The sequence below is a fragment of the Chiloscyllium plagiosum genome, unplaced genomic scaffold (genome assembly GCF_037043375.1).
Source record: "Chiloscyllium plagiosum isolate Xiang-an unplaced genomic scaffold, Cpla_swu_hap1 HiC_scaffold_48, whole genome shotgun sequence".
Classification (NCBI taxonomy): domain Eukaryota; kingdom Metazoa; phylum Chordata; class Chondrichthyes; order Orectolobiformes; family Hemiscylliidae; genus Chiloscyllium; species Chiloscyllium plagiosum.
Genome location: NW_028270186.1, coordinates 3,642,327 through 3,668,184, shown reverse-complemented (window position 1 = coordinate 3,668,184; position 25,858 = coordinate 3,642,327). Strand labels below are relative to the sequence as shown.

Genomic DNA, 25,858 nt, shown 5'->3' with positions numbered 1-25,858 from the left:
TGCAACCTGTACTATTACAGTCTGTAACATTACGCTCTGCACCCTGTACTATTACAGTCTGTAACATTACGCTCTGCAACCTGTACTATTACAGTCTGTAACATTACACTCTGCAACCTGTACTATTACAGTCTGTAACATTACACTCTGCAACCTGTACTATTACAGTCAGTAACATTACACTCTGCAGCCTGTACTATTACAGTCTGTAACATTACACTCTGCAGCCTGTACTATTACAGTCTGTAACATTACACTCTGCAGCCTGTACTATTACAGTCTGTAACATTACACTCTGCAGCCTGTACTATTACAGTCTGTAACATTACACTCTGCAGCCTGTACTATTACAGTCTGTAACATTACACTCTGCAACCTGTACTATTACAGTCTGTAACATTACACTCTGCAGCCTGTACTATTACAGTCTGTAACATTACACTCTGCAACCTGTACTATTACAGTCTGTAACATTACACTCTGCAACCTGTACTATTACAGTCTGTAACATTACACTCTGCAGCCTGTACTATTACAGTCTGTAACATTACACTCTGCAACCTGTACTATTACAGTCTGTAACATTACACTCTGCAACCTGTACTATTACAGTCTGTAACATTACACTCTGCAACCTGTACTATTACAGTCTGTAACATTACACTCTGCAACCTGTACTATTACAGTCTGTAACATTACACTCTGCAACCTGTACTATTACAGTCAGTAACATTACACTCTGCAACCTGTACTATTACAGTCTGTAACATTACACTCTGCAACTTGTACTATTACAGTCTGTAACATTACACTCTGCAACCTGTACTATTACAGTCTGTAACATTACACTCTGCAACCTGTACTATTACAGTCTGTAACATTACACTCTGCAACCTGTACTATTACAGTCAGTAACATTACACTCTGCAACCTGTACTATTACAGTCTGTAACATTACACTCTGCAACCTGTACTATTACAGTCTGTAACATTACACTCTGCAACCTGTACTATTACAGTCTGTAACATTACGCTCTGCAGCCTGTACTATTACAGTCTGTAACATTACACTCTGCAACCTGTACTATTACAGTCTGCAACCTGTACTATTACAGTCTGTAACATTACACTCTGCAACCTGTACTATTACAGTCTGCAACCTGTACTATTACAGTCTGTAACATTACACTCTGCAACCTGTACTATTACAGTCTGCAACATTACACTCTGCAACCTGTACTATTACAGTCTGCAACCTGTACTATTACAGTCTGTAACATTACACTCTGCAACCTGTACTATTACAGTCTGCAACATTACACTCTGCAACCTGTACTATTACAGTCTGTAACATTACACTCTGCAACCTGTACTATTACAGTCTGTAACATTACACTCTGCAACCTGTACTATTACAGTCTGCAACATTACACTCTGCAACCTGTACTATTACAGTCTGTAACATTACGCTCTGCAACCTGTACTATTACAGTCTGTAACATTACGCTCTGCAACCTGTACTATTACAGTCTGTAACATTACGCTCTGCAACCTGTACTATTACAGTCTGTAACATTACGCTCTGCAACCTGTACTATTACAGTCTGTAACATTACGCTCTGCAACCTGTACTATTACAGTCTGTAACATTACGCTCTGCAACCTGTACTATTACAGTCTGTAACATTACGCTCTGCAACCTGTACTATTACAGTCTGTAACATTACGCTCTGCAGCCTGTACTATTACAGTCTGTAACATTACGCTCTGCAACCTGTACTATTACAGTCTGTAACATTACGCTCTGCAACCTGTACTATTACAGTCTGTAACATTACGCTCTGCAACCTGTACTATTACAGTCTGTAACATTACGCTCTGCAGCCTGTACTATTACAGTCTGTAACATTACGCTCTGCAACCTGTACTATTACAGTCTGTAACATTACGCTCTGCAACCTGTACTATTACAGTCTGTAACATTACGCTCTGCAACCTGTACTATTACAGTCTGTAACATTACGCTCTGCAACCTGTACTATTACAGTCTGTAACATTACGCTCTGCAACCTGTACTATTACAGTCTGTAACATTACGCTCTGCACCCTGTACTATTACAGTCTGTAACATTACGCTCTGCAACCTGTACTATTACAGTCTGTAACATTACACTCTGCAACCTGTACTATTACAGTCTGTAACATTACGCTCTGCAACCTGTACTATTACAGTCTGTAACATTACACTCTGCAACCTGTACTATTACAGTCTGTAACATTACACTCTGCAACCTGTACTATTACAGTCTGCAACATTACACTCTGCAACCTGTACTATTGCAGTCAGCAACATTACACTCTGCAATCTGTACTATTACAGGCTGCAACATTACACTCTGCAACCTGTACTATTGCAGTCTGCAACATTACACTCTGCAACCTGTACTATTACAGTCTGCAACATTACACTCTGCAGCATGTACTATTACAGTCTGCAACATTACACTCTGCACCCTGTACTATTACAGTCTGCAACATTACACTCTGCAACCTGTACTATTACAGTCTGTAACATTACACTCTGCAACCTGTACTATTACAGTCTGTAACATTACACTCTGCAGCCTGTACTATTACAGTCTGTAACAGTAGACTCTGCAACCTGTACTATTACAGTCTGCAACATTACACTCTGCAACCTGTACTATTACAGTCTGCAACATTACACTCTGCAACCTGTACTATTACAGTCTGCAACATTACACTCTGCAACCTGTACTATTACAGTCTGTAACATTACACTCTGCAACCTGTACTATTACAGTCTGCAACATTACACTCTGCAACCTGTACTATTACAGTCTGTAACAGTACACTCTGCAGCCTGTACTATTACAGTCTGCAACATTACCCTCTGCAGCCTGTACTATTACAGTCTGCAACATTACACTCTGCAACCTGTACTATTACAGTCTGCAACATTACACTCTGCAACCTGTACTATTACAGTCTGCAACATTACACTCTGCAACCTGTACTATTACAGTCTGCAACATTACACTCTGCAACCTGTACTGTTACAGTCTGTAACATTACACTCTGCAACCTGTACTATTACAGTCTGCAACATTACAATCTGCAACCTGTACTATTACAATCTGCAATATTACACTCTGCAACCTGTACTATTCCAATCTACAACCTGTACAATTACAGTCTGCACTATTACAGTCTGCAACCTGCACTAATACACTCTGCAACCTGTACTATTCCAGTCTGCAACATTACATTGTGCAACTTGTACTATTACAGTCTACAACCTGTACAATTACAGTCTGCACTATTACAGTCTGCAACCTGCACTATTACACTCTGCAACCTGTACTATTACAGTCTGCAACATTACACTCTGCAACCTGTACTATTACAGTCTACAACCTGTACAATTACAGTCTGCACTATTACAGTCTGCAACCTGCACTATTACACTCTGCAACCTGTACTATTACAGTCTGCAACATTACAGTCTTCAACCTGTACTATTACTGTCTGCAACATTACACTCTGCAACCTGTACTATTACAGTCTGCAACATTACAGTCTTCAACCTGTACTATTACTGTCTGCAACATTACACTCTGCAACCTGTACTATTCCAGTCTGCAACATTACACTCTGCAAACTGTACTATTACAGTCTACAACCTGTACAATTACAGTCTGCACTATTACAGTATGCAACCTGCACTATTACACTCTGCAACCTGTACTATTACAGTCTGCAACATTACAGTCTGCAACCTGTACTGTTAAGGTCTGCAACATTACAGTCTTCAACCTGTACTATTACAGTCTGCAACATTACAGTCTACTACCTGTACTATTACAATTTGCAACCTGCACTATTGCAGTCTGTAACATTACAGTCTTCAACCTGTACTATTACAGTCTGCACCATTACACTCTGCAACCTGTACTATTACAGTCTGCAACATTACAGTCTTCAACCTGTACTATTACTGTCTGCAACATTACACTCTGCAACCTGTACTATTACAGTCTGCAACATTACAGTCTTCAACCTGTACTATTACTGTCTGCAACATTACACTCTGCAACCTGTACTATTACAGTCTGCAACATTACAGTCTACAACCTGTACTATTACAGTCTGCAACATTACACTCTGCAACCTGTACTATTACAGTCTGCAACATTACAGTCTTCAACCTGTACTATTACTGTCTGCAACATTACACTCTGCAACCTGTACTGTTAAGGTCTGCAACATTACAGTCTTCAACCTGTACTATTACAGTCTGCAACATTACAGTCTACTACCTGTACTATTACAATTTGCAACCTGCACTATTGCAGTCTGTAACATTACAGTCTTCAACCTGTACTATTACTGTCTGCAACATTACACTCTGCAACCTGTACTATTACAGTCTACAGCCTGTACAATTACAGTCTGCACTATTACAGTCTGCAACCTGCACTATTACACTCTGCAACCTGTACTATTACAGTCTGCAACATTACAGTCTTCAACTTGTACTATTACAGTCTGCACCATTACACTCTGCAACCTGTACTATTACAGTCTGCAACATTACAGTCTTCAACCTGTACTATTACTGTCTGCAACATTACACTCTGCAACCTGTACTATTACAGTCTGCAACATTACAGTCTTCAACCTGTACTATTACTGTCTGCAACATTACACTCTGCAATCTGTACTATTACAGTCTGCATCATTACAGTCTTCAACCTGTACTATTACAGTCTGCAACATTACAGTCTACAACCTGTACTATTACAGTCTGCAACATTACACTCTGCAACCTGTACTATTACAGTCTGCAACATTACAGTCTTCAACCTGTACTATTACAGTCTGCAACATTACTGTTTACAACCTGTACTGTTAAGGTCTGCAACATTACAGTCTTCAACCTGTACTATTACAGTCTGCAACATTACAGTCTTCAACCTGTACTATTACAGTCTGCAACATTACAGTCTACTACCTGTACTATTACAATTTGCAACCTGCACTATTGCATTCTGTAACATTACAGTCTTCAACCTGTACTATTACTGTCTGCAACATTACACTCTGCAACCTGTACTATTACAGTCTGCAACATTACAGTCTACAACCTGTACTATTACAGTCTGCAACATTACACTCTGCAACCTGTACTATTACAGTCTGCAACATTACTGTCTACAACCTGTACTGTTAAGGTCTGCAACATTACAGTCTTCAACCTGTACTATTACAGTCTGCAACATTACAGTCTACTACCTGTACTATTACAGTCTGCAACATTACAGTCTTCAACCTGTACTATTACTGTCTGCAACATTACACTCTGCAACCTGTACTATTACAGTCTGCAACATTACAGTCTACAACTTGTACTATTACAGTCTGCAACATTACACTCTGCAACCTGTACTATTACAGTCTGCAACATTACAGTCTTCAACCTGTACTATTACAGTCTGCAACATTACAGTCTACCACCTGTACTATTACAATTTGCAACCTGCACTATTGCAGTCTGTAACATTACACTCTGCAACCTGTACTGTTACAGTCTGTAACATTACACTCTGCAGCCTGTACTATTACAGTCTGTAACATTACACTCTGCGACCTGTACTATTCCAGTCTGCAACATTACACTCTGCAACCTGTACTATTACAGTCTGTAACATTACACTCTGCAACCTGTACTATTACAGTCAGTAACATTACACTCTGCAGCCTGTACTATTACAGTCTGTAACATTACACTCTGCAGCCTGTACTATTACAGTCTGTAACATTACACTCTGCAGCCTGTACTATTACAGTCTGTAACATTACACTCTGCAGCCTGTACTATTACAGTCTGTAACATTACACTCTGCAGCCTGTACTATTACAGTCTGTAACATTACACTCTGCAACCTGTACTATTACAGTCTGTAACATTACACTCTGCAGCCTGTACTATTACAGTCTGTAACATTACACTCTGCAACCTGTACTATTACAGTCTGTAACATTACACTCTGCAACCTGTACTATTACAGTCTGTAACATTACACTCTGCAGCCTGTACTATTACAGTCTGTAACATTACACTCTGCAACCTGTACTATTACAGTCTGTAACATTACACTCTGCAACCTGTACTATTACAGTCTGTAACATTACACTCTGCAACCTGTACTATTACAGTCTGTAACATTACACTCTGCAACCTGTACTATTACAGTCTGTAACATTACACTCTGCAACCTGTACTATTACAGTCAGTAACATTACACTCTGCAACCTGTACTATTACAGTCTGTAACATTACACTCTGCAACTTGTACTATTACAGTCTGTAACATTACACTCTGCAACCTGTACTATTACAGTCTGTAACATTACACTCTGCAACCTGTACTATTACAGTCTGTAACATTACACTCTGCAACCTGTACTATTACAGTCAGTAACATTACACTCTGCAACCTGTACTATTACAGTCTGTAACATTACACTCTGCAACCTGTACTATTACAGTCTGTAACATTACACTCTGCAACCTGTACTATTACAGTCTGTAACATTACGCTCTGCAGCCTGTACTATTACAGTCTGTAACATTACACTCTGCAACCTGTACTATTACAGTCTGCAACCTGTACTATTACAGTCTGTAACATTACACTCTGCAACCTGTACTATTACAGTCTGCAACCTGTACTATTACAGTCTGTAACATTACACTCTGCAACCTGTACTATTACAGTCTGCAACATTACACTCTGCAACCTGTACTATTACAGTCTGCAACCTGTACTATTACAGTCTGTAACATTACACTCTGCAACCTGTACTATTACAGTCTGCAACATTACACTCTGCAACCTGTACTATTACAGTCTGTAACATTACACTCTGCAACCTGTACTATTACAGTCTGTAACATTACACTCTGCAACCTGTACTATTACAGTCTGCAACATTACACTCTGCAACCTGTACTATTACAGTCTGTAACATTACGCTCTGCAACCTGTACTATTACAGTCTGTAACATTACGCTCTGCAACCTGTACTATTACAGTCTGTAACATTACGCTCTGCAACCTGTACTATTACAGTCTGTAACATTACGCTCTGCAACCTGTACTATTACAGTCTGTAACATTACGCTCTGCAACCTGTACTATTACAGTCTGTAACATTACGCTCTGCAACCTGTACTATTACAGTCTGTAACATTACGCTCTGCAACCTGTACTATTACAGTCTGTAACATTACGCTCTGCAGCCTGTACTATTACAGTCTGTAACATTACGCTCTGCAACCTGTACTATTACAGTCTGTAACATTACGCTCTGCAACCTGTACTATTACAGTCTGTAACATTACGCTCTGCAACCTGTACTATTACAGTCTGTAACATTACGCTCTGCAGCCTGTACTATTACAGTCTGTAACATTACGCTCTGCAACCTGTACTATTACAGTCTGTAACATTACGCTCTGCAACCTGTACTATTACAGTCTGTAACATTACGCTCTGCAACCTGTACTATTACAGTCTGTAACATTACGCTCTGCAACCTGTACTATTACAGTCTGTAACATTACGCTCTGCAACCTGTACTATTACAGTCTGTAACATTACGCTCTGCACCCTGTACTATTACAGTCTGTAACATTACGCTCTGCAACCTGTACTATTACAGTCTGTAACATTACACTCTGCAACCTGTACTATTACAGTCTGTAACATTACGCTCTGCAACCTGTACTATTACAGTCTGTAACATTACACTCTGCAACCTGTACTATTACAGTCTGTAACATTACACTCTGCAACCTGTACTATTACAGTCTGCAACATTACACTCTGCAACCTGTACTATTGCAGTCAGCAACATTACACTCTGCAATCTGTACTATTACAGGCTGCAACATTACACTCTGCAACCTGTACTATTGCAGTCTGCAACATTACACTCTGCAACCTGTACTATTACAGTCTGCAACATTACACTCTGCAGCATGTACTATTACAGTCTGCAACATTACACTCTGCACCCTGTACTATTACAGTCTGCAACATTACACTCTGCAACCTGTACTATTACAGTCTGTAACATTACACTCTGCAACCTGTACTATTACAGTCTGTAACATTACACTCTGCAGCCTGTACTATTACAGTCTGTAACAGTAGACTCTGCAACCTGTACTATTACAGTCTGCAACATTACACTCTGCAACCTGTACTATTACAGTCTGCAACATTACACTCTGCAACCTGTACTATTACAGTCTGCAACATTACACTCTGCAACCTGTACTATTACAGTCTGTAACATTACACTCTGCAACCTGTACTATTACAGTCTGCAACATTACACTCTGCAACCTGTACTATTACAGTCTGTAACAGTACACTCTGCAGCCTGTACTATTACAGTCTGCAACATTACCCTCTGCAGCCTGTACTATTACAGTCTGCAACATTACACTCTGCAACCTGTACTATTACAGTCTGCAACATTACACTCTGCAACCTGTACTATTACAGTCTGCAACATTACACTCTGCAACCTGTACTATTACAGTCTGCAACATTACACTCTGCAACCTGTACTGTTACAGTCTGTAACATTACACTCTGCAACCTGTACTATTACAGTCTGCAACATTACAATCTGCAACCTGTACTATTACAATCTGCAATATTACACTCTGCAACCTGTACTATTCCAATCTACAACCTGTACAATTACAGTCTGCACTATTACAGTCTGCAACCTGCACTAATACACTCTGCAACCTGTACTATTCCAGTCTGCAACATTACATTGTGCAACTTGTACTATTACAGTCTACAACCTGTACAATTACAGTCTGCACTATTACAGTCTGCAACCTGCACTATTACACTCTGCAACCTGTACTATTACAGTCTGCAACATTACACTCTGCAACCTGTACTATTACAGTCTACAACCTGTACAATTACAGTCTGCACTATTACAGTCTGCAACCTGCACTATTACACTCTGCAACCTGTACTATTACAGTCTGCAACATTACAGTCTTCAACCTGTACTATTACTGTCTGCAACATTACACTCTGCAACCTGTACTATTACAGTCTGCAACATTACAGTCTTCAACCTGTACTATTACTGTCTGCAACATTACACTCTGCAACCTGTACTATTCCAGTCTGCAACATTACACTCTGCAAACTGTACTATTACAGTCTACAACCTGTACAATTACAGTCTGCACTATTACAGTATGCAACCTGCACTATTACACTCTGCAACCTGTACTATTACAGTCTGCAACATTACAGTCTGCAACCTGTACTGTTAAGGTCTGCAACATTACAGTCTTCAACCTGTACTATTACAGTCTGCAACATTACAGTCTACTACCTGTACTATTACAATTTGCAACCTGCACTATTGCAGTCTGTAACATTACAGTCTTCAACCTGTACTATTACAGTCTGCACCATTACACTCTGCAACCTGTACTATTACAGTCTGCAACATTACAGTCTTCAACCTGTACTATTACTGTCTGCAACATTACACTCTGCAACCTGTACTATTACAGTCTGCAACATTACAGTCTTCAACCTGTACTATTACTGTCTGCAACATTACACTCTGCAACCTGTACTATTACAGTCTGCAACATTACAGTCTACAACCTGTACTATTACAGTCTGCAACATTACACTCTGCAACCTGTACTATTACAGTCTGCAACATTACAGTCTTCAACCTGTACTATTACTGTCTGCAACATTACACTCTGCAACCTGTACTGTTAAGGTCTGCAACATTACAGTCTTCAACCTGTACTATTACAGTCTGCAACATTACAGTCTACTACCTGTACTATTACAATTTGCAACCTGCACTATTGCAGTCTGTAACATTACAGTCTTCAACCTGTACTATTACTGTCTGCAACATTACACTCTGCAACCTGTACTATTACAGTCTACAGCCTGTACAATTACAGTCTGCACTATTACAGTCTGCAACCTGCACTATTACACTCTGCAACCTGTACTATTACAGTCTGCAACATTACAGTCTTCAACTTGTACTATTACAGTCTGCACCATTACACTCTGCAACCTGTACTATTACAGTCTGCAACATTACAGTCTTCAACCTGTACTATTACTGTCTGCAACATTACACTCTGCAACCTGTACTATTACAGTCTGCAACATTACAGTCTTCAACCTGTACTATTACTGTCTGCAACATTACACTCTGCAATCTGTACTATTACAGTCTGCATCATTACAGTCTTCAACCTGTACTATTACAGTCTGCAACATTACAGTCTACAACCTGTACTATTACAGTCTGCAACATTACACTCTGCAACCTGTACTATTACAGTCTGCAACATTACAGTCTTCAACCTGTACTATTACAGTCTGCAACATTACTGTTTACAACCTGTACTGTTAAGGTCTGCAACATTACAGTCTTCAACCTGTACTATTACAGTCTGCAACATTACAGTCTTCAACCTGTACTATTACAGTCTGCAACATTACAGTCTACTACCTGTACTATTACAATTTGCAACCTGCACTATTGCATTCTGTAACATTACAGTCTTCAACCTGTACTATTACTGTCTGCAACATTACACTCTGCAACCTGTACTATTACAGTCTGCAACATTACAGTCTACAACCTGTACTATTACAGTCTGCAACATTACACTCTGCAACCTGTACTATTACAGTCTGCAACATTACTGTCTACAACCTGTACTGTTAAGGTCTGCAACATTACAGTCTTCAACCTGTACTATTACAGTCTGCAACATTACAGTCTACTACCTGTACTATTACAGTCTGCAACATTACAGTCTTCAACCTGTACTATTACTGTCTGCAACATTACACTCTGCAACCTGTACTATTACAGTCTGCAACATTACAGTCTACAACTTGTACTATTACAGTCTGCAACATTACACTCTGCAACCTGTACTATTACAGTCTGCAACATTACAGTCTTCAACCTGTACTATTACAGTCTGCAACATTACAGTCTACCACCTGTACTATTACAATTTGCAACCTGCACTATTGCAGTCTGTAACATTACACTCTGCAACCTGTACTGTTACAGTCTGTAACATTACACTCTGCAGCCTGTACTATTACAGTCTGTAACATTACACTCTGCGACCTGTACTATTCCAGTCTGCAACATTACACTCTGCAACCTGTCCTATTCCAGTCTGCAACATTACACTCTGCAACCTGTACTATTCCAGTCTGCAACCTGTACTATTACAGTCTACAACCTGTACAATTACAGTCTGCAACATTACACTCTGCAACCTGCACTTTTACAATTTACAACATTATTCTCTGCAACCTGTACAATTACAGTCTGCAACCTACACACCGCAACATTATACTCTGCAACCTGTACTATTACAGTCTGCAATATTACAGTCTGCAACCTGTACTATTACAGTCTGCAACAATACAGTCTGCAACCTGTACAATTACAGATGCAACCTGCACTTTTACAATCTACAACATTACTCTCTGCAACCTGTACAATTACAGTCTGCAGCCTACACTATTACAGTCTGCAACATTACAGTCTACAATCTGTACTATTACAGTCTGCAACATTACAGTCTGCAACCTGCACTATTACAGTCTATAACATTACTCTCTGCAACCTGTACAATTACAGTCTGCAACCTACACTATTACAGTCTGCTGCATTACAGTGTGCAACCTGTACTATTACAGTCTGCAAAATTACACTCTACAACCTGCACTGTTACAGTCTACAACCTACACTGTTACAGTCTGCATTGTAACACTTTGCAACCTGCACTATCACAGTCTGCAACATTACACTCTACAAGCTGCAGTATTACAGTCTGCAATCCACAACATTACAATCTGTCATATTACAGTCTGCAATCTAAATGGATATCACACATCATCATGGGGTGGCAGAATGGCTCAGTGGTTAGCACTGCTGCCTCACGGCGCCAGAGACCCACGTTTCATTCCTGCCTCAGGCGACTGACTGTGTGGAGTTTGCACATTCTCCCCGTGTCTGCGTGGGTTTCCTCCGGGTGCTCCGGTTTCCTCCCACAGTCCAAAAGATGTGAAGGTCAGGGTGGATGCCCCATAGTTTTCGGGGATGTGCAGGTTGTGTGGGTTAGCCATGGGAAATGCAGGTTTACTGGGATGGTTTGGATCTGAGTGCGATGGTCTTCAGAGGGTCAGAGTAGACTGAGTAGGCCGAAAGGCCTGCTTCCATACTGCCGGGATTCTATGTTTGTAACTCCTTCCAAAATGGGACAGAAAGTATCTCCTTAATTGACCAGGCCCCCTTCCCCACCTGCTGCTCCTTCTCCCTCACCCCAGCTGCATTCCTGACCTGAGCGTTGCATCATTGCTGTCAAAGCTGCATGTAGACGTGGGACGCAGGGGGTTCTATCGGTGGGGTGGTATTGCCCCATCTCTGAGCCAGGAGGCCCAGGTAAAACTGCAGAGGGGGGAGCAGGTTGATGAGGACAACATGTAAAAGCTCCAGATGGACAGGGGGTCGAAGGGGTACAGATGTTTTCCAGTGAGGAGACAGGACAATCCCTCATCACGGTCACACTGTAGGCCATGGATGTGCAGGAGCCTCCACTCTCCTGTCTGTCCGAGTTCGGTATTCCCAACAAGAGAACCGAATCCAGGGTCCCCCCATCGATGTTTGATGGGGCAAACATGGCCCATGTGGTATCAGAGTGGGATGACCCTGTTGCCTGTCTCCTGAACCACCAACGTGTCAGCGTGACGTGGCCCTCATTTCTCCTGAATGACTGTGTAGTCGTCAAGACAAATTTCAGCATCATCTTTATTTCCAGATCCATACAGCAGATAGACAGGGGCATACACTGTCCCCAAGTACCCCACACCGGGACACCTCTCTCTCTCTCTCTCTCACACACACTCCCGGTTGGCCTTTGGTATGCCACGAGTATGTCCTTATGCCACAAGTTGTTGCTGCTGGAACTTCCCTCTTCACACAGTGCCTTCCTTATGTTGCCAATTCAATGGCGGAGTAGGCCTCGGTCCAAGCGTGAAGCGCCGTCTCTCTCTCTCTCTCTCTCTCTCTCTGGCACACGGCCTCCGCTAGGTCCTGGCTGCCAACCCTGGCCTCTCTCCTTCCAGCTGCCTGAACTCCCCTGCACCAACTAAAGTCAGAAAGTGTGGTACTGGGAAAGCACAGCCAGTCAGGCAGCATTCGAGGAGCAGGAGAGTCAACGTTTCGGGCATAAGCCCTTCATCAGGGAATGTGGGGGCCCAAAGGGGCTGACAGGTAAATGGGTGGGGGTGGGGCAAGGGGAAGAGCGAGCTGAGAGTGCAATAGGTGGATGGAGGTCGAGGTAAAGGTGATAGGTCAGAGAGGAAGGTGGAGCACATAGGTGGGGAGGAAGATGGACAGGGAGGACAGGTCATGAGGGCAGTGCTGAGCTGGAAGGTTGGATCTGGGATGAGGTAGGGAGAGGGGAGATGAGGAAATTGGTGAAATCCACATTGATGGCATGTGCGTAGAGGGTCCCAAGGCGGAAGATGATGCATTCTTCCTGCAGGTGTCAGGTGGTAACAGTTTGGCGGTGAAGGAGGCCCAGGACTTGCATGTCCTCGGCAGAGCGGGAGGGGGAGTTGAAGTGGTCAGCTACAGGGCGGTGGGGTTGTTGGGAGTGTGCATCCCATAGATGTTCTCTGAACTGTTCCAGAAGTTGGCATCCTGTATCCCTGATGTACAGGAGACCACATCAGGAGTAATGGACACAGTAGATGGAGGGGTTGCAGGAAAATCTCTGCTGAATGTGGAAGGATCCTTTGGGGCCTTGGATGGAGATGAAGGGGGAAGTGTGGGCGCAGGTTTTACACCTCTTGGCAGGAGAAGGTGGCAGGAGTGGAGGGTGGGTTGGTAGGGTGCGTGGACCTAAGGAGGGAGTGGCGGAGGGAATGGTCTCTGCAGAATGCTGACAGGGGTGGGGAGGGAAATATATCTCTGGTGGTGAGGTCTGTTTGTAGGTGACAGAAATGGCGGAGGATGATATGTTGTATCCGCAGGTTGGTGAGGTGGAAGGGGAGGACCAGGGGGTTGTGTCTTTGTTGCAGCTGGAGGGGTGGGGTTCAAGGGTGGAGGTGCGGGAAGTGGAGGAGATGCGCAGGAGGGCGTTGTTGATCACATGGGAGGGGAAATTGTGGTCTTTCAAATAGGAGGCCGTCTGGTGTGTTCTGTGGTGGAACTGGTCCTCCTGGGAGCAGATACGGCAGAGGCGGAGGAATTCGGAGGAAGGGATAGTGTTTTCCCAGGAGGCAGGGTGGGAGGTGGTGTAATCCAGGTAGCTGTGGGAGTCAGTGGGTTTGAAGTCGATATCCGTGTTGAGTCGGTCACCACTGATGGAGATGGGGAGGTCCAGGAAGGGGAGGGAGGTGTCCGAGATGGTCCAGGTGAACTTGAGGTCGGGGTGGAAGGTGTTGGTGAAGTTGATGAACTGTTCACCCTCCTTGTGGGAGCACGAGGTGGTGCTGATACAGTCACTGATGCAATAGAGGAAAAGGTGGGGAATGGTGCCGGTGTAGCTGTGGAAGATGGACTGTTCCACGTACCTGACAGGGAGGCAGGCTCAGGCTAAATCCCAGCCATGGAGACTCTGGTTGGGAGAGATCGGATGCCCACTGACTGGATCAGTCTCCTGCAGTGGGAACCCCTTCCCTTTTGGGGACGGAAGGGGTCTCCCAGCTCATCTCCTGGTTTGCAGTCATCGTTGGGATTTCCCATGGCAGCTTCAGAAAAGGATTGGGAAGGGGTTCTCCCAACAGGATGGTTCATCCTGAGGCCTCACAGCTGTACGTAATCCCAAACTAAACACGTCCCACCTGCCTGCTCCTGGCCCATATCCCTCCAAACCCTTTCCCATTCCTCTTCTTATCCAAATGTCTTTGAAATGTTGCCACTGTCCCCACATCCACCACTCCCTCAGACAGTTCATTCCACACACGAACCACTCTCTGTGTAAAAAACAAATGCCCCTCATGTCTTTTTAAAATCTCTCTCCTCTCCCCTTTGCCAACCTCCAGTCTTCCGGCACCTCACCTGTGACTATCGATGATACAAATATCTCAGCAAGAGGCCCAGCAATCACTTCCCTCGCTTCCTACAGAGCTCTTGGGTGCACCTGATCAGGTCCTGGGGACTTATCCACCTTTAACCGTTTCAAGACATCCAGCACTTCCTCCTCTGTATTATGGACATTTTGCAAGATGTCACCATCTATTTCCCTACAGTTTATATCTTCCATATCCTTTTCCACAGTATTCAAAGCTGAGCCAGAGAGGGATTGACAAGGGAGCTGATAGTGATGGGATAGGGGGGCAAAGTGGAGTTGGGGTCAGGAATGGCAATCCGAGGGTAAGGCAGAGCATGCTCAAGGGGTTGGACTTGTTCGTCAGCCCCAGGTTCCTGCCTGTCTTGTCCCTCCTGAAAACCCACTGCTCTCTCAGCCATCCCTTCGAAGGGTCTGTCCTGTCACCTCATCCAGCTGAGCTCTCTCAATCTCCCCGACCTTCACTCTGCCCCATGGGGCTCTGCTCTATCCGGGGAGGACAGCAGCAGCTTGTTGGCCGAATGGACACCATGAGGGGGAGCGAGGGTAATTGAAGGCAGCCAGGCGACTGCACCTGGGTGTCTGACAATGTGCGGGTATGGCCACTAGGTGGTGGTCTCTCCCCATCAATCACCACCATCAGCAAAGTTAAAAATCACACAACACCAGGTTAGAGTCCAACAGGTTTATTTGGAAGCACACTAGCTTTCGGAGCGTCGCTCCTTCGTCAGATGGAAAGAGCAGCACTCCAAAAGCTAGTCCTCCCAAATAAACCTGTTGGACTCTAACCTGGTGTTGTGTGATCTTAACTTTGTACACCCCAGTCCAACACTGGGCACCTCCGAATCATGACCAGCATCAGCAAATCTGACTGCTGTGGAACTTGATGACATCGCTCTGGATACTATGGGGTGTGAACGCGCTGGAGAGAGTGCAGAGGGAGATTTACCACAACAGAACCTTGGCTGGGGGGGTTGGAGGGTGGAGACTCTCAGTGATGGGGAGAGGTTGGACAGACTGGGAGTTGTTGTCCAAAGAGCAAAGGAAGGTTGAGAGGAGAGGTAATCGAGATGGATAAAATTGTGGCAGGTGTAGACAGGACATTTCCCCCAGACAGAGAGACCACTGACCAGAGGGAGTTAGGTTTAAAGGAAGGCGGGGGGGGGGGGGTAATGTGAGAAATAACTGCTTTCACTCAGAGAGTGGTGGAGAATCTGGAGCCTGTCAGGGTGGGAGAGGCAGGGACCTCTTTCACACTGGCGAAGGATTGAGATGACCAGACAGGCAAGGCTATTGGCCAAGGGCTGGGAAATAGGATTCGAACAGTGAGGCCGTTGTTTTGGACAGCACAGATCTGATGGGCCAAAGGGCCTTTTCTCAGTGGTGCAGACACATGAACAAACTTTCCTTTTTAAGACTTAAAGGGCAGATTGAACGCAGGTACTCCGTCTGTCGGGGGACCACAGGGAACTGGAATGGGAGGAGGCCATTCAGCCCTTCAAACCTGCTTTGTCGTTTCATCACATTCCTCACGTCCACCTGACTGCGTTTCCCCCGTAACCCTTGAGTCCCCGATGAATCAAGAATCTCTCTATCTCAGCCTTAAATAGACACAAGGACTCTGCCCCCACACCTCCCTGTGGTAAGGAGTTCCAAAGACTCTCAGCCCTCTGAGAGAAGAGGTGCCATCTCATCTCAGTCTGAAATTGGCACACCTCTATTTAGCAACCATGCTGTCTGATCTTTGGCTCTCCCAGCATGGAAACATCCTCTCAGCATTTACCCTGTCAACCCTGTTAAGATTCCTGTATGTTTCAGTGAGATCACCTCTCATTCTTCTAAGCCCCAGTGAGTCGAGTCCCAACGTACTTTGCTTCTGCTCATTAGACAATCCAACATTTTCCCACATGACACTCCAATTGTCGATTGACCCCCTTTCAATATCTCTCTGGAAACTGTCTGAGTCCCTCTCAGAGGCTGGTTTTCCACTTGTCTCTGTATCAGCTGGAAATGTGGCTGCAGTCCGTTCCCTTGCTGCCTCCCAGTCATTGACGCACAGCTGTGGTCCCGACACTGACCCGTGTGAGAGCCCACTGGATGGAGAGCCCCTTCCCACCCTATCCTCACTCTCCGTTTCCGGCCCATCACCCAGATCTCGATGCAGGCCCGATCATAGCGTACCCAGTTCCGGGGCCTGCACCTGAGGAATAATGAGGGAGGGTGATAGATAAGGATGGGTGAAAGGGGCGAGCGGTGTCCGTAGGAAAGACAGCCTGGGGAGGTCAGTACCGTTCTCCGTGGGAAGGTCAGCATGGATAGAACCCGAGAAAACCTTCCCAGTGGTGGGGAGGGACGAGGGAGCTCTCTGGGGAAGATGGTTGGTGGCCAGTGAGGGGTGGGAGTGTGGACACAGGGAGGGGGACAGACGCACCTTTCCAAATTCAGTGGGACCATCTTCCCAAACGGTAGGAGCACAGGGAGAGGCCCAGAGTCAGGCTCAGCAGGGACAGGACGGGCTGAGTGGCCTGGCTCTGGGTGGTGACCATTCTGTGAAGCACAGCGACTCCCCCAGGACTGGATGCTACCCTTCACCAACAGCAGCTACGGAGAGGGAGGTTTGCCGATGGAGGGATGTGGGCCGTGCTGGGGTTGATCCGGGAACTTCCAAGCAGTGAGGCCCTGGATCCAGGGAATGGAGAGTGGGCCCAGTCACCCACAGGGAGTGGGTCCTCTCCCTCTCCCTTACCCCAGCCTCTGGGAACACGCCTGAGAGGGAGATTCCCAACAGCTGGGAGGTACCAGGAGAACAGCAGTCTGGAAGATCCCAGTCCGGAATTCCGAGGGAACATCTAGGCCCGGAGGGAATCGGGAAGATGCCCGGGCAGGGAATGCCGGAGGTGACCACGTACACGAGAGCTGGAGGGATGGGGGAGAGAGGAGCCATTACCCCAGGTACACTCGGCGAGTTGGAGAGAGTTGGGGAAGACAGTCAATGGGGCAGATGGGGACGTCCACATTCAAACAAACAAAATCTGGCCCGATGACCCTGAAATCCGGAATGTTCCGGGGAACCGGGATTTCGATTCCCCACCATGGCTGAGGGTGCAATCTGAACTGTCAATAAGAACCAGGATTGAAGAGTCCAGCAAAGACCATGAACCCATTGTTGACTGTCAATGGGGAAACATCCCCATCTGGTTCACGAACGTCCCTCAGAGAAGGAAACTGTAATCCTTACCTGGCCTGGCCTACACGTGACTCCAGACCCACAGCGATGGGGCTAACTCTCAGCAGCCCCCTGGTAATTAGAGACGGCCAATAAATGTGGGTCTACCCAATGACACCCTCATCAAATGGATAGAACAGAGGAGATAATGTGATGGGAGGGGGGGTGGGATGGTGAGGGCAGGGAGATGGGGTGAGAGGGTGTGGACACTGGTCTGGACTGTGCCAGTGTTGCCTGTGCCAGGGAGAGCATGCCCAGTGCGACAGGCCGTGTAGGTCAGGTGGGCACCGCAGGGGCTGGGGCGGATTCTCATGTGTGCCATTCCTGTCGGGTTTGCCTCCTCTCTCTCCCCTCCCCCCGGACTCTCTCGTCGATGGTGATGGTGTGGGGGGGGGGGGGGGGGGGGTGACCCGTCAGAGCTCCAGCCTGAGAGACCCCCGCGCCGCACTCCGTCCTCCCCGCTCTGAGCCTCGGTGCCAGCGGCGGTGTGCCAACATGGCGGCGTTCTTGGCCCAGATGACGGCCAACTCCGCGGTCCCGGTGGCGCCCTCTGAGGGCCTAAGGTGGTAAAGGTGGCCGTGGACAACGAAGGGGGGGCGCTGCCGAGCCGAGATGGGACTGGGAACCCCGGAGAGCCACTGGGATTGGCGTACGGCCCGGGCGGAGGGGAACAGATGACCCAGGGTCTCCCGGGTCAGAGGCTCGGCCGATAGCAGCCTCCAGGTCCGGGCACAAGGAGGCTGGGGCAGGGGATCGGGGAGGGAGCTGACTCCCGTGGTCACCATGGCGGCCATGACAGTGGGAGGAGAGCGGGAGGCGGTGAGAATGAGGGAGTCTCGGAGAGGGTCACGGCTGCGGTGCCCCAAGGATGAAGTGTTCAAGCAACCATCGACAAGAGTGACCACCCTGGGCTGGCGCCGAACAGTGGGTACTCCGCTCCCAGAGATCTCGCCCGCAGTTACCACCACAATGTCGTACAGACCATAACCACGTCCCGGGCCGTCCTCATAGCTCAGTTCGTACAGCAGCAGCTCTTCGCCTACAAACACACACACACACACACAGAGACACATGCATATACTTCCAGAGATACTCTCCAGAGGCCACTTGGCCCCTCCAGTCTGACCCCACCCCTCTCGCCATTCAACACCAACAACAGCACAAATACCAGGTGCGGGAACAGGGTACTGCCCACAACGCACTCTCCCCGGATAACACCAACCCTGGGAACACACGAGAGCAAAGGGAGGGGTACAGGGGCAAACAGTGAGACGGTAAGAGGATAAAGGGGGACCACTTCCCGGGCATCAGCACTGTAACACTCCCTCAGCACAGACCCTCCGACAGTGCGGCACTCCCTCAGCACAGACCCTCCGACAGTGCGACACTCCCTCAGCACTGACCCTCCGACTGTGCCCACTCCCTCAGCACTGACCGTCCGACAGTGCGACACTCCCTCAGCACTGACCCTCCGACTGTGCCCACTCCCTCAGCACTGACCGTCCGACAGTGCGACACTCCCTCAGCACTGACCCTCCGACAGTGCGGCACTCCCTCAGCACTGACGCTCCGACTGTGCCCACTCCCTCAGCACTGACCCTCCGACAGTGCGGCACTCCCTCAGCACTGACCCTCCAACAGTGCCCACTCCCTCAGCACTGACCTTCCGACAGTGCCCACTCCCTCAGCACTGACCCTCCGACAGTGCGGCACTCCTTCAGTACTGACCCTCCGACAGTGCCCACTCCCTCAGCACTGACCCTCCGACAGTGCGGCACTCCCTCAGCACCGACCCTCCGACAGTGCGGTACTCCCTCAGCACTGACCCTCCGACAGTGCAGCACTCCCTCAGCACTGACCCTCCGACAGTGCAGCACTCCCTCAGCACTGACCCTCCGACAGTGCGGCACTCCCTCAGCACTGACCCTCCGACAGTGCGGCACTCCCTCAGCACTGACCCTCCGACAGTGCGGCAATCCCTCAGCACTGACCCTCCGACAGCGCGGCACTCCCTCAGCACTGACCCTCCGACAGTGTAGAACTCCCTCAGTACTGACCCCTCGACAGTGAGGCACTCCCTCAGCACTGACCCTCCGACAGTGCGGCACTCCCTCAGTACTGACCCCTCGACAGTGCGGGGCTCCCTCAGCACTGACCCCTCGACAGTGCGGCCCTCCCTCAGCACTGACCCTCCGACAGTGCGGCGCTCCCTCAGTACGCACCCTCTGACAGTGCGGCACTCCCTCAGTACTGACCCCTCGACAGTGCGGCACTCCCTCAGTACTGACCCCTCGACAGTGCGGCATTCCCTCAGCACTGACGCTCCGACAGTGCGGCACTCCCTCAGCACTGACGCTCCGACAGTGCGGCACTCCCTCAGCACTGACCCTCCGACAGTGTGAGGCTTCCTCAGTACTGATGCTGGGACTTTGGGACTTACCAGTGCGTAGCAGCCGCCTCTTGGAGCTTATTGCTGTGACCTTGCCTTTGATGAGGTTAACTTTGGCTGAGTAGAGCAGGCCAGAGCACAGGAGCTTGTTTCCTCCTTCCACAGCCCAGAGCTCAGAGTGTACCGCAGTCAGGGCCATCATACCTGGCACACAGTGGGGAAGACGGGGGTTAGAATGGGGGAGGAGAGCGAGGGAGAGAGACAGAGGGAGAGGAGGTAGAGACAGAGCCAGAGAGAGGGAGATCACTGAGTATTCTCCGTGTCTGGGTGTCGATTGGTGACCGGGTGCTGAGTGAAGGTTCTGGAATCTCTCTGGGACAGTCGAAGTAATTGGTGGTGTCTCCCATGTGGAGCTAGGCGTCTCTGAACTCAGCAAGATCTCAGAAACTCCAACAAGGAGATGACCTGACTCTGAGGTTCCTGGCCTAAGGGATAGACATTGGCTCCGGGACACTAGGCTGCGCTGTCTAAACTCTGATTGGAAGAAGCACTGGTTACATCACATTCAGCCTGACACGGTCAGTGCTGCCGAAGTGGGCACTGTCGGAGGGTCAGTGCTGAGGGAGTGCAGCACTGTCAGAGGGTCAGTGCTGAGGGAGTGCAGCACTGTCAGAGGGTCAGTGCTGCCGAAGTGGGCACTGTCGGAGGGTCAGTGCTGAGGGAGTGCAGCACTGTCAGACGGTCAGTGCTGAGGGAGTGCAGCACTGTCAGAGGGTCAGTGCTGAGGGAGTACCGCACTGTCGGAGGGTCAGTGCTGAGGGAGTGGGCACTGTCAGAGGGTCAGTGCTGAGGGAGTACTGCACTGTTGGAGGGTCAGTGCTGAGGGAGTGTCGCACTGTCAGAGGGTCAGTGCTGAGGGAGTGGCAGCACTGTCGGAGGGTCAGTGCTGAGGGAGTGCCGCACTGTCAGAGGGTCAGTGCTGAGGGAGTGCAGCACTGTCAGAGGGTCAGTGCTGAGGGAGTGCCGCACTGTCGGAGGGTCAGTGCTGAGGGAGTGTCGCACTGTCAGAGGGTCAGTGCTGAGGGAGTGCAGCACTGTCAGAGGGTCAGTGCTGAGGGAGTGCCGCACTGTCGGAGGGTCAGTGCTGAGGGAGTACCGCACTGTCGGAGGGTCAGTGCTGAGGGAGTGTCGCACTGTCAGAGGGTCAGTGCTGAGGGAGTGCCGCACTGTTGGAGGGTCAGTGCTGAGGGAGTGCCGCACTGTCGGAGGGTCAGTGCTGAGGGAGTACCGCACTGTCGAGGGGTCAGTGCTGAGGGAGTGCCGCACTGTCGGAGGGTCAGTGCTGAGGGAGTGCTGCACTGTCGGAGGGTCAGTGCTGAGGGAGTGCCACACTGTCAGAGGGTCAGTGCTGAGGGAGTACCGCACTGTCGGAGGGTCAGTGCTGAGGGGTGTGCCACACTGTCAGAGGGTCAGTGCTGAGGGAGGGCTGCACTGTCGGAGGGTCAGTGCTGAGGGAGTGCTGCTCTGTCAGACGGTCAGTGCTGAGGGAGTGCCGCACTGTCGGAGGGTCAGTGCTGAGCGAGTGGGCACTGTCGGAGGGTCAGTGCTGAGGGAGTGCCGCACTGTCAGAGGGTCAGTGCTGAGGGAATGCAGCACTGTTGGAGGGTCAGTGCTGAGGGAGTGGGCACTGTCGGAGGGTCAGTGCTGAGGGAGTGCTGCACTGTCAGAGGGTCAGTGCTGAGGGAGTGCCGCACTGTCGGAGGGTCAGTGCTGAGGGAGTGCCGCACTGTCGGAGGGTCAGTGCTGAGGGAGTGCCGCACTGTCAGAGGGTCAGTGCTGAGGGAGTGATGCACTGTCAGAGGGTCAGTGCTGAGGGAGTGATGCACTGTCGGAGGGTCAGTGCTGAGTGAGTACCGCACTGTCGGAGGGTCAGTGCTGAGGGAGTTGCCGCACTGTCGGAGGGTCAGTACTGAGGGTGTGCCACACTGTCAGAGGGTCAGTGCTGAGGGAGGGCTGCAACTGTCGGAGGGTCAGTGCTGAGGAGTGCTGCTCTGTCAGACGGTCAGTGCTGAGGGAATGCTGCACTGTCGGAGGGTCTGTGCTGAGGGACTGGGCACTGTCGGAGGGTCAGTGCTGAGGGAGTGCCGCACTGTCGGAGGGTCAGTGCTGAGGGAGTGGGCACTGTCGGAGGGTCAGTGCTGAGGGAGTGGGCACTGTCAGAGGGTCAGTGCTGAGGGAGTGGCCTGTCCTTTGAGGAGAAAGAGGGTCTCTCTCTCTCTCTCGCTCTCTGAGCAAGGGTTCCGTGTGAATTTTGGGGTAGTGCCTGATGAGGGACTGCCGAGTGAGAGCCTTGGGATGTTGGTGGATGGGGCTGAGCTACGCGACTACCCATCGGCTGTGTTCTTTAGGGTATGTTACACTTGCCCGATGGTGAACAGTTCACTCACCTGGGGGTCATGCCCCACCAGGAGGGAACCCCACAGGGAGCTCCCTCGCCCCCTGGTGGATAACACAGAGTGTGCAGGGGACAGGCCACCCACGATGCACCCCTCCCGTGCCAATGAGGAGCTCAGGGGTCACCTACCCGCGAAGGCACTGACGTTGGCGTCTTGGCCATAAGTGAGCCGCACGATGGGGGTGACCATCTCGTCCAGGAACAGTTGGCCAACGCCCGCCTCCCGCAAGGCATCGGAGATGGAGAGCTGGGTGAGCTGTGCCAATTCCAGGCCCCCTGCCAGCTGCAGAAGCCTCTCTGCACTCCTGGAGCACTGAGCCCGGGCCTGGAGCTGATAAACCCTGCACAGGGGGAACACACAGAGACCTGTCATCCTTACAGCTCAGGGACCACCTGTTCCCCCTCCCCCCACCTCAAAGGCGCTACACAAATGCAGGCTGTTGCCGTTTGGATCATTGAATCCCTCCAGTGTGAAAACAGACCCTTCGGCCCAACAGGTCCACACCGACCCTCAGAGGAGTAACCCACCCAGACCCATTCCCCTGACTAATGCACCTGACCTACACTTCCCTGGACACTATGGGACAATTTAGCATGGGCACTTCACCCTGACCTGCACATCTTTGGACTGTGGGAGGAAACCCACGCAGACACGGGGAGAACGTGCAAACTCCACACAGACAGCCGCCTGAGGAGGGAATCGAACCCGGGTCCCTGGTGCTGGGAGGCAGCAGTGTCACCCCACCATGCTCTTCCAGCAGATTGCGCCAGGGCTCAGAGGAGGGAGACAGAGGGAGGTTTGGTGTTGGCTGGAAGGGGCCTGCCCAGTCTTGTCGCCACGGTTACTCACTTCAGGAAGTTGTGCACGTGAGTGTCCAGCCAGCTCTTTGTCCGGATGTAGTCCAGGCCGTACCTCCACAGCAGCTTGACCATGTTGACGAGGAACCATTCACTCTCCTCAAACACCACCTCCTCTCCGTCAGACACTGCCAACAGCTTCCTGGGCAGCTTCACCTCCTTCAGACCTTCAGCAACAGACAGCGGGCAGAGCCATACCTTTAACTGGGACATCACAACAACAGAAGCAGGCCATTCAACCCATCCAAACAGGGTTTCCCATTCTGTCACCGCATCAACATCCCTGTCCTATCCTTTCCTCCTATTCAGCTCCTTCACAATTAGACCCTTCAACCTCAGATTTTTAAAGAATCCAAAACCCACCATTCCCAATGGCGGGACTCAAACATGGGTCCTCATGTCCTTCCCTGGCTCTCTGGATTAATAGCCCTTGGGCCATTGCCTCCCCCGGCACGGGGTGGGCATTCAAATCAGGGACAGCTCAAAGGCCAGGATGAGAGGCACAGGGAGATCCCACGGCATGGTGAGACTGGGTGGGAGGACCTCACGGAGGAATGGGTGTGCTGTTGCTGCAGGTCGAATAAGTTATTTTCTCCTCGGATTGTTTCGAGAAGAGGCTTTAAGTCAAAGCTCAGTCAACCACAGCCAATTGGAGAAAACAGTTTGTGAGGCCTTGGGACTGCCTTTTCAAAGGTGGAACAATAGAAGCAGCCTGGCTGGGGGTGGTCAGACACTCACAGAACTAGGACCTTGAGCTTCAGTTTGCAGCAGCTCGGTGCTGGGATTCTGTAAAGCTGCCATATCCCTCTTTCCTACAAGTGAAAGCCGGAGTTCTTTTTTTGTCTCTCTCTGTCTCTTTCTCTCATGCCCTCTCTCTCTCTTTCTCTTTCTCTTGCTCTCTCTCTCTGCCAGATTGTCTTTTAATGTTCTTTCCTCTTGGATTGGAGAATTGCATGTGAGACAATCCCTTTTTGGAATTAGCCTTTACGCCAAGGGGTGTGTTTACAGATGTTACCGTCTTAGAACAGTTAATTGGTAACTGTTGTGTGAGGTTATTCCAATTCCTTCTCTCTTTCGTTGTATTTTAACTATAGTGGATGAATATAGTGTGTTTTATTGTAAAACCAGTAGCTTGAAGAAATGGAATTGTATCTGGGATGCAGCACCTTATACTTACCTTTAAAATGTGAATAAGTTCAGGTCCGAGGCTACCTACAACATCGGGCAAGGTCACGGGGCATTGAAAACCAGTTCAAAGGTGGCACACGGGCACGGGAGGAGGAGGGGGAGGTAGGAAATGGGATCCAGAACACAGCTGGATCTGGGCAGTGGAGATTGGGACCAACTGGAGTTTCTGAGATTTGGGCGACGGTGGGGGGTGGGGGGGGGGAGGTGAGGTCCAGAGGTCACGATATCCAAGGCGCAAGGTCTGAGTACAGAGAGAGATAGCCCTGGGAGTGGGGGGGGGGAGGGGGGGAAAGGCTGGCTGAGTGAGAACAAGGAAACACCTCAATCCGTCCCTGGCCCAGGCTGGAGGACAGGCTTCTTCTGAGCTGTTGGGACAATCTGTGAGGCTCTGGGTAAACGGCTGCCGAGGAGGGGCTGAGTTGGGCAGCACTCGCAAAGAGCTGGCACGGTACTGATGGGCAGAATGGTCTGATTGTGCGCCGCAGCGTTCTGCTCTGGGAGAGTGACGGGGGTGGGGGG

The 25,858-nt window shown here is 48.9% G+C and overlaps 1 protein-coding gene across 1 annotated transcript in view; it reads right to left on the bottom strand.

The window, feature by feature from the left end:
- Positions 1-16,030: 16,030 nt before the first annotated feature.
- LOC122542967 (prenylcysteine oxidase 1-like) overlaps positions 16,031-25,858 on the bottom strand; it is a 14,879-nt gene continuing 5,051 nt past the window's right edge. The window contains exons 3-6 of the mRNA XM_087984182.1: positions 24,144-24,318; positions 23,423-23,634; positions 20,890-21,042; positions 16,031-19,488 (exon numbers count right to left, since the gene is read on the bottom strand). Coding sequence (XP_087840308.1) covers positions 18,863-19,488; positions 20,890-21,042; positions 23,423-23,634; positions 24,144-24,318 — 1,166 coding nt within the window. The 3' untranslated portion in view covers positions 16,031-18,862. The remainder of the gene's footprint in view (positions 19,489-20,889; positions 21,043-23,422; positions 23,635-24,143; positions 24,319-25,858) is intronic.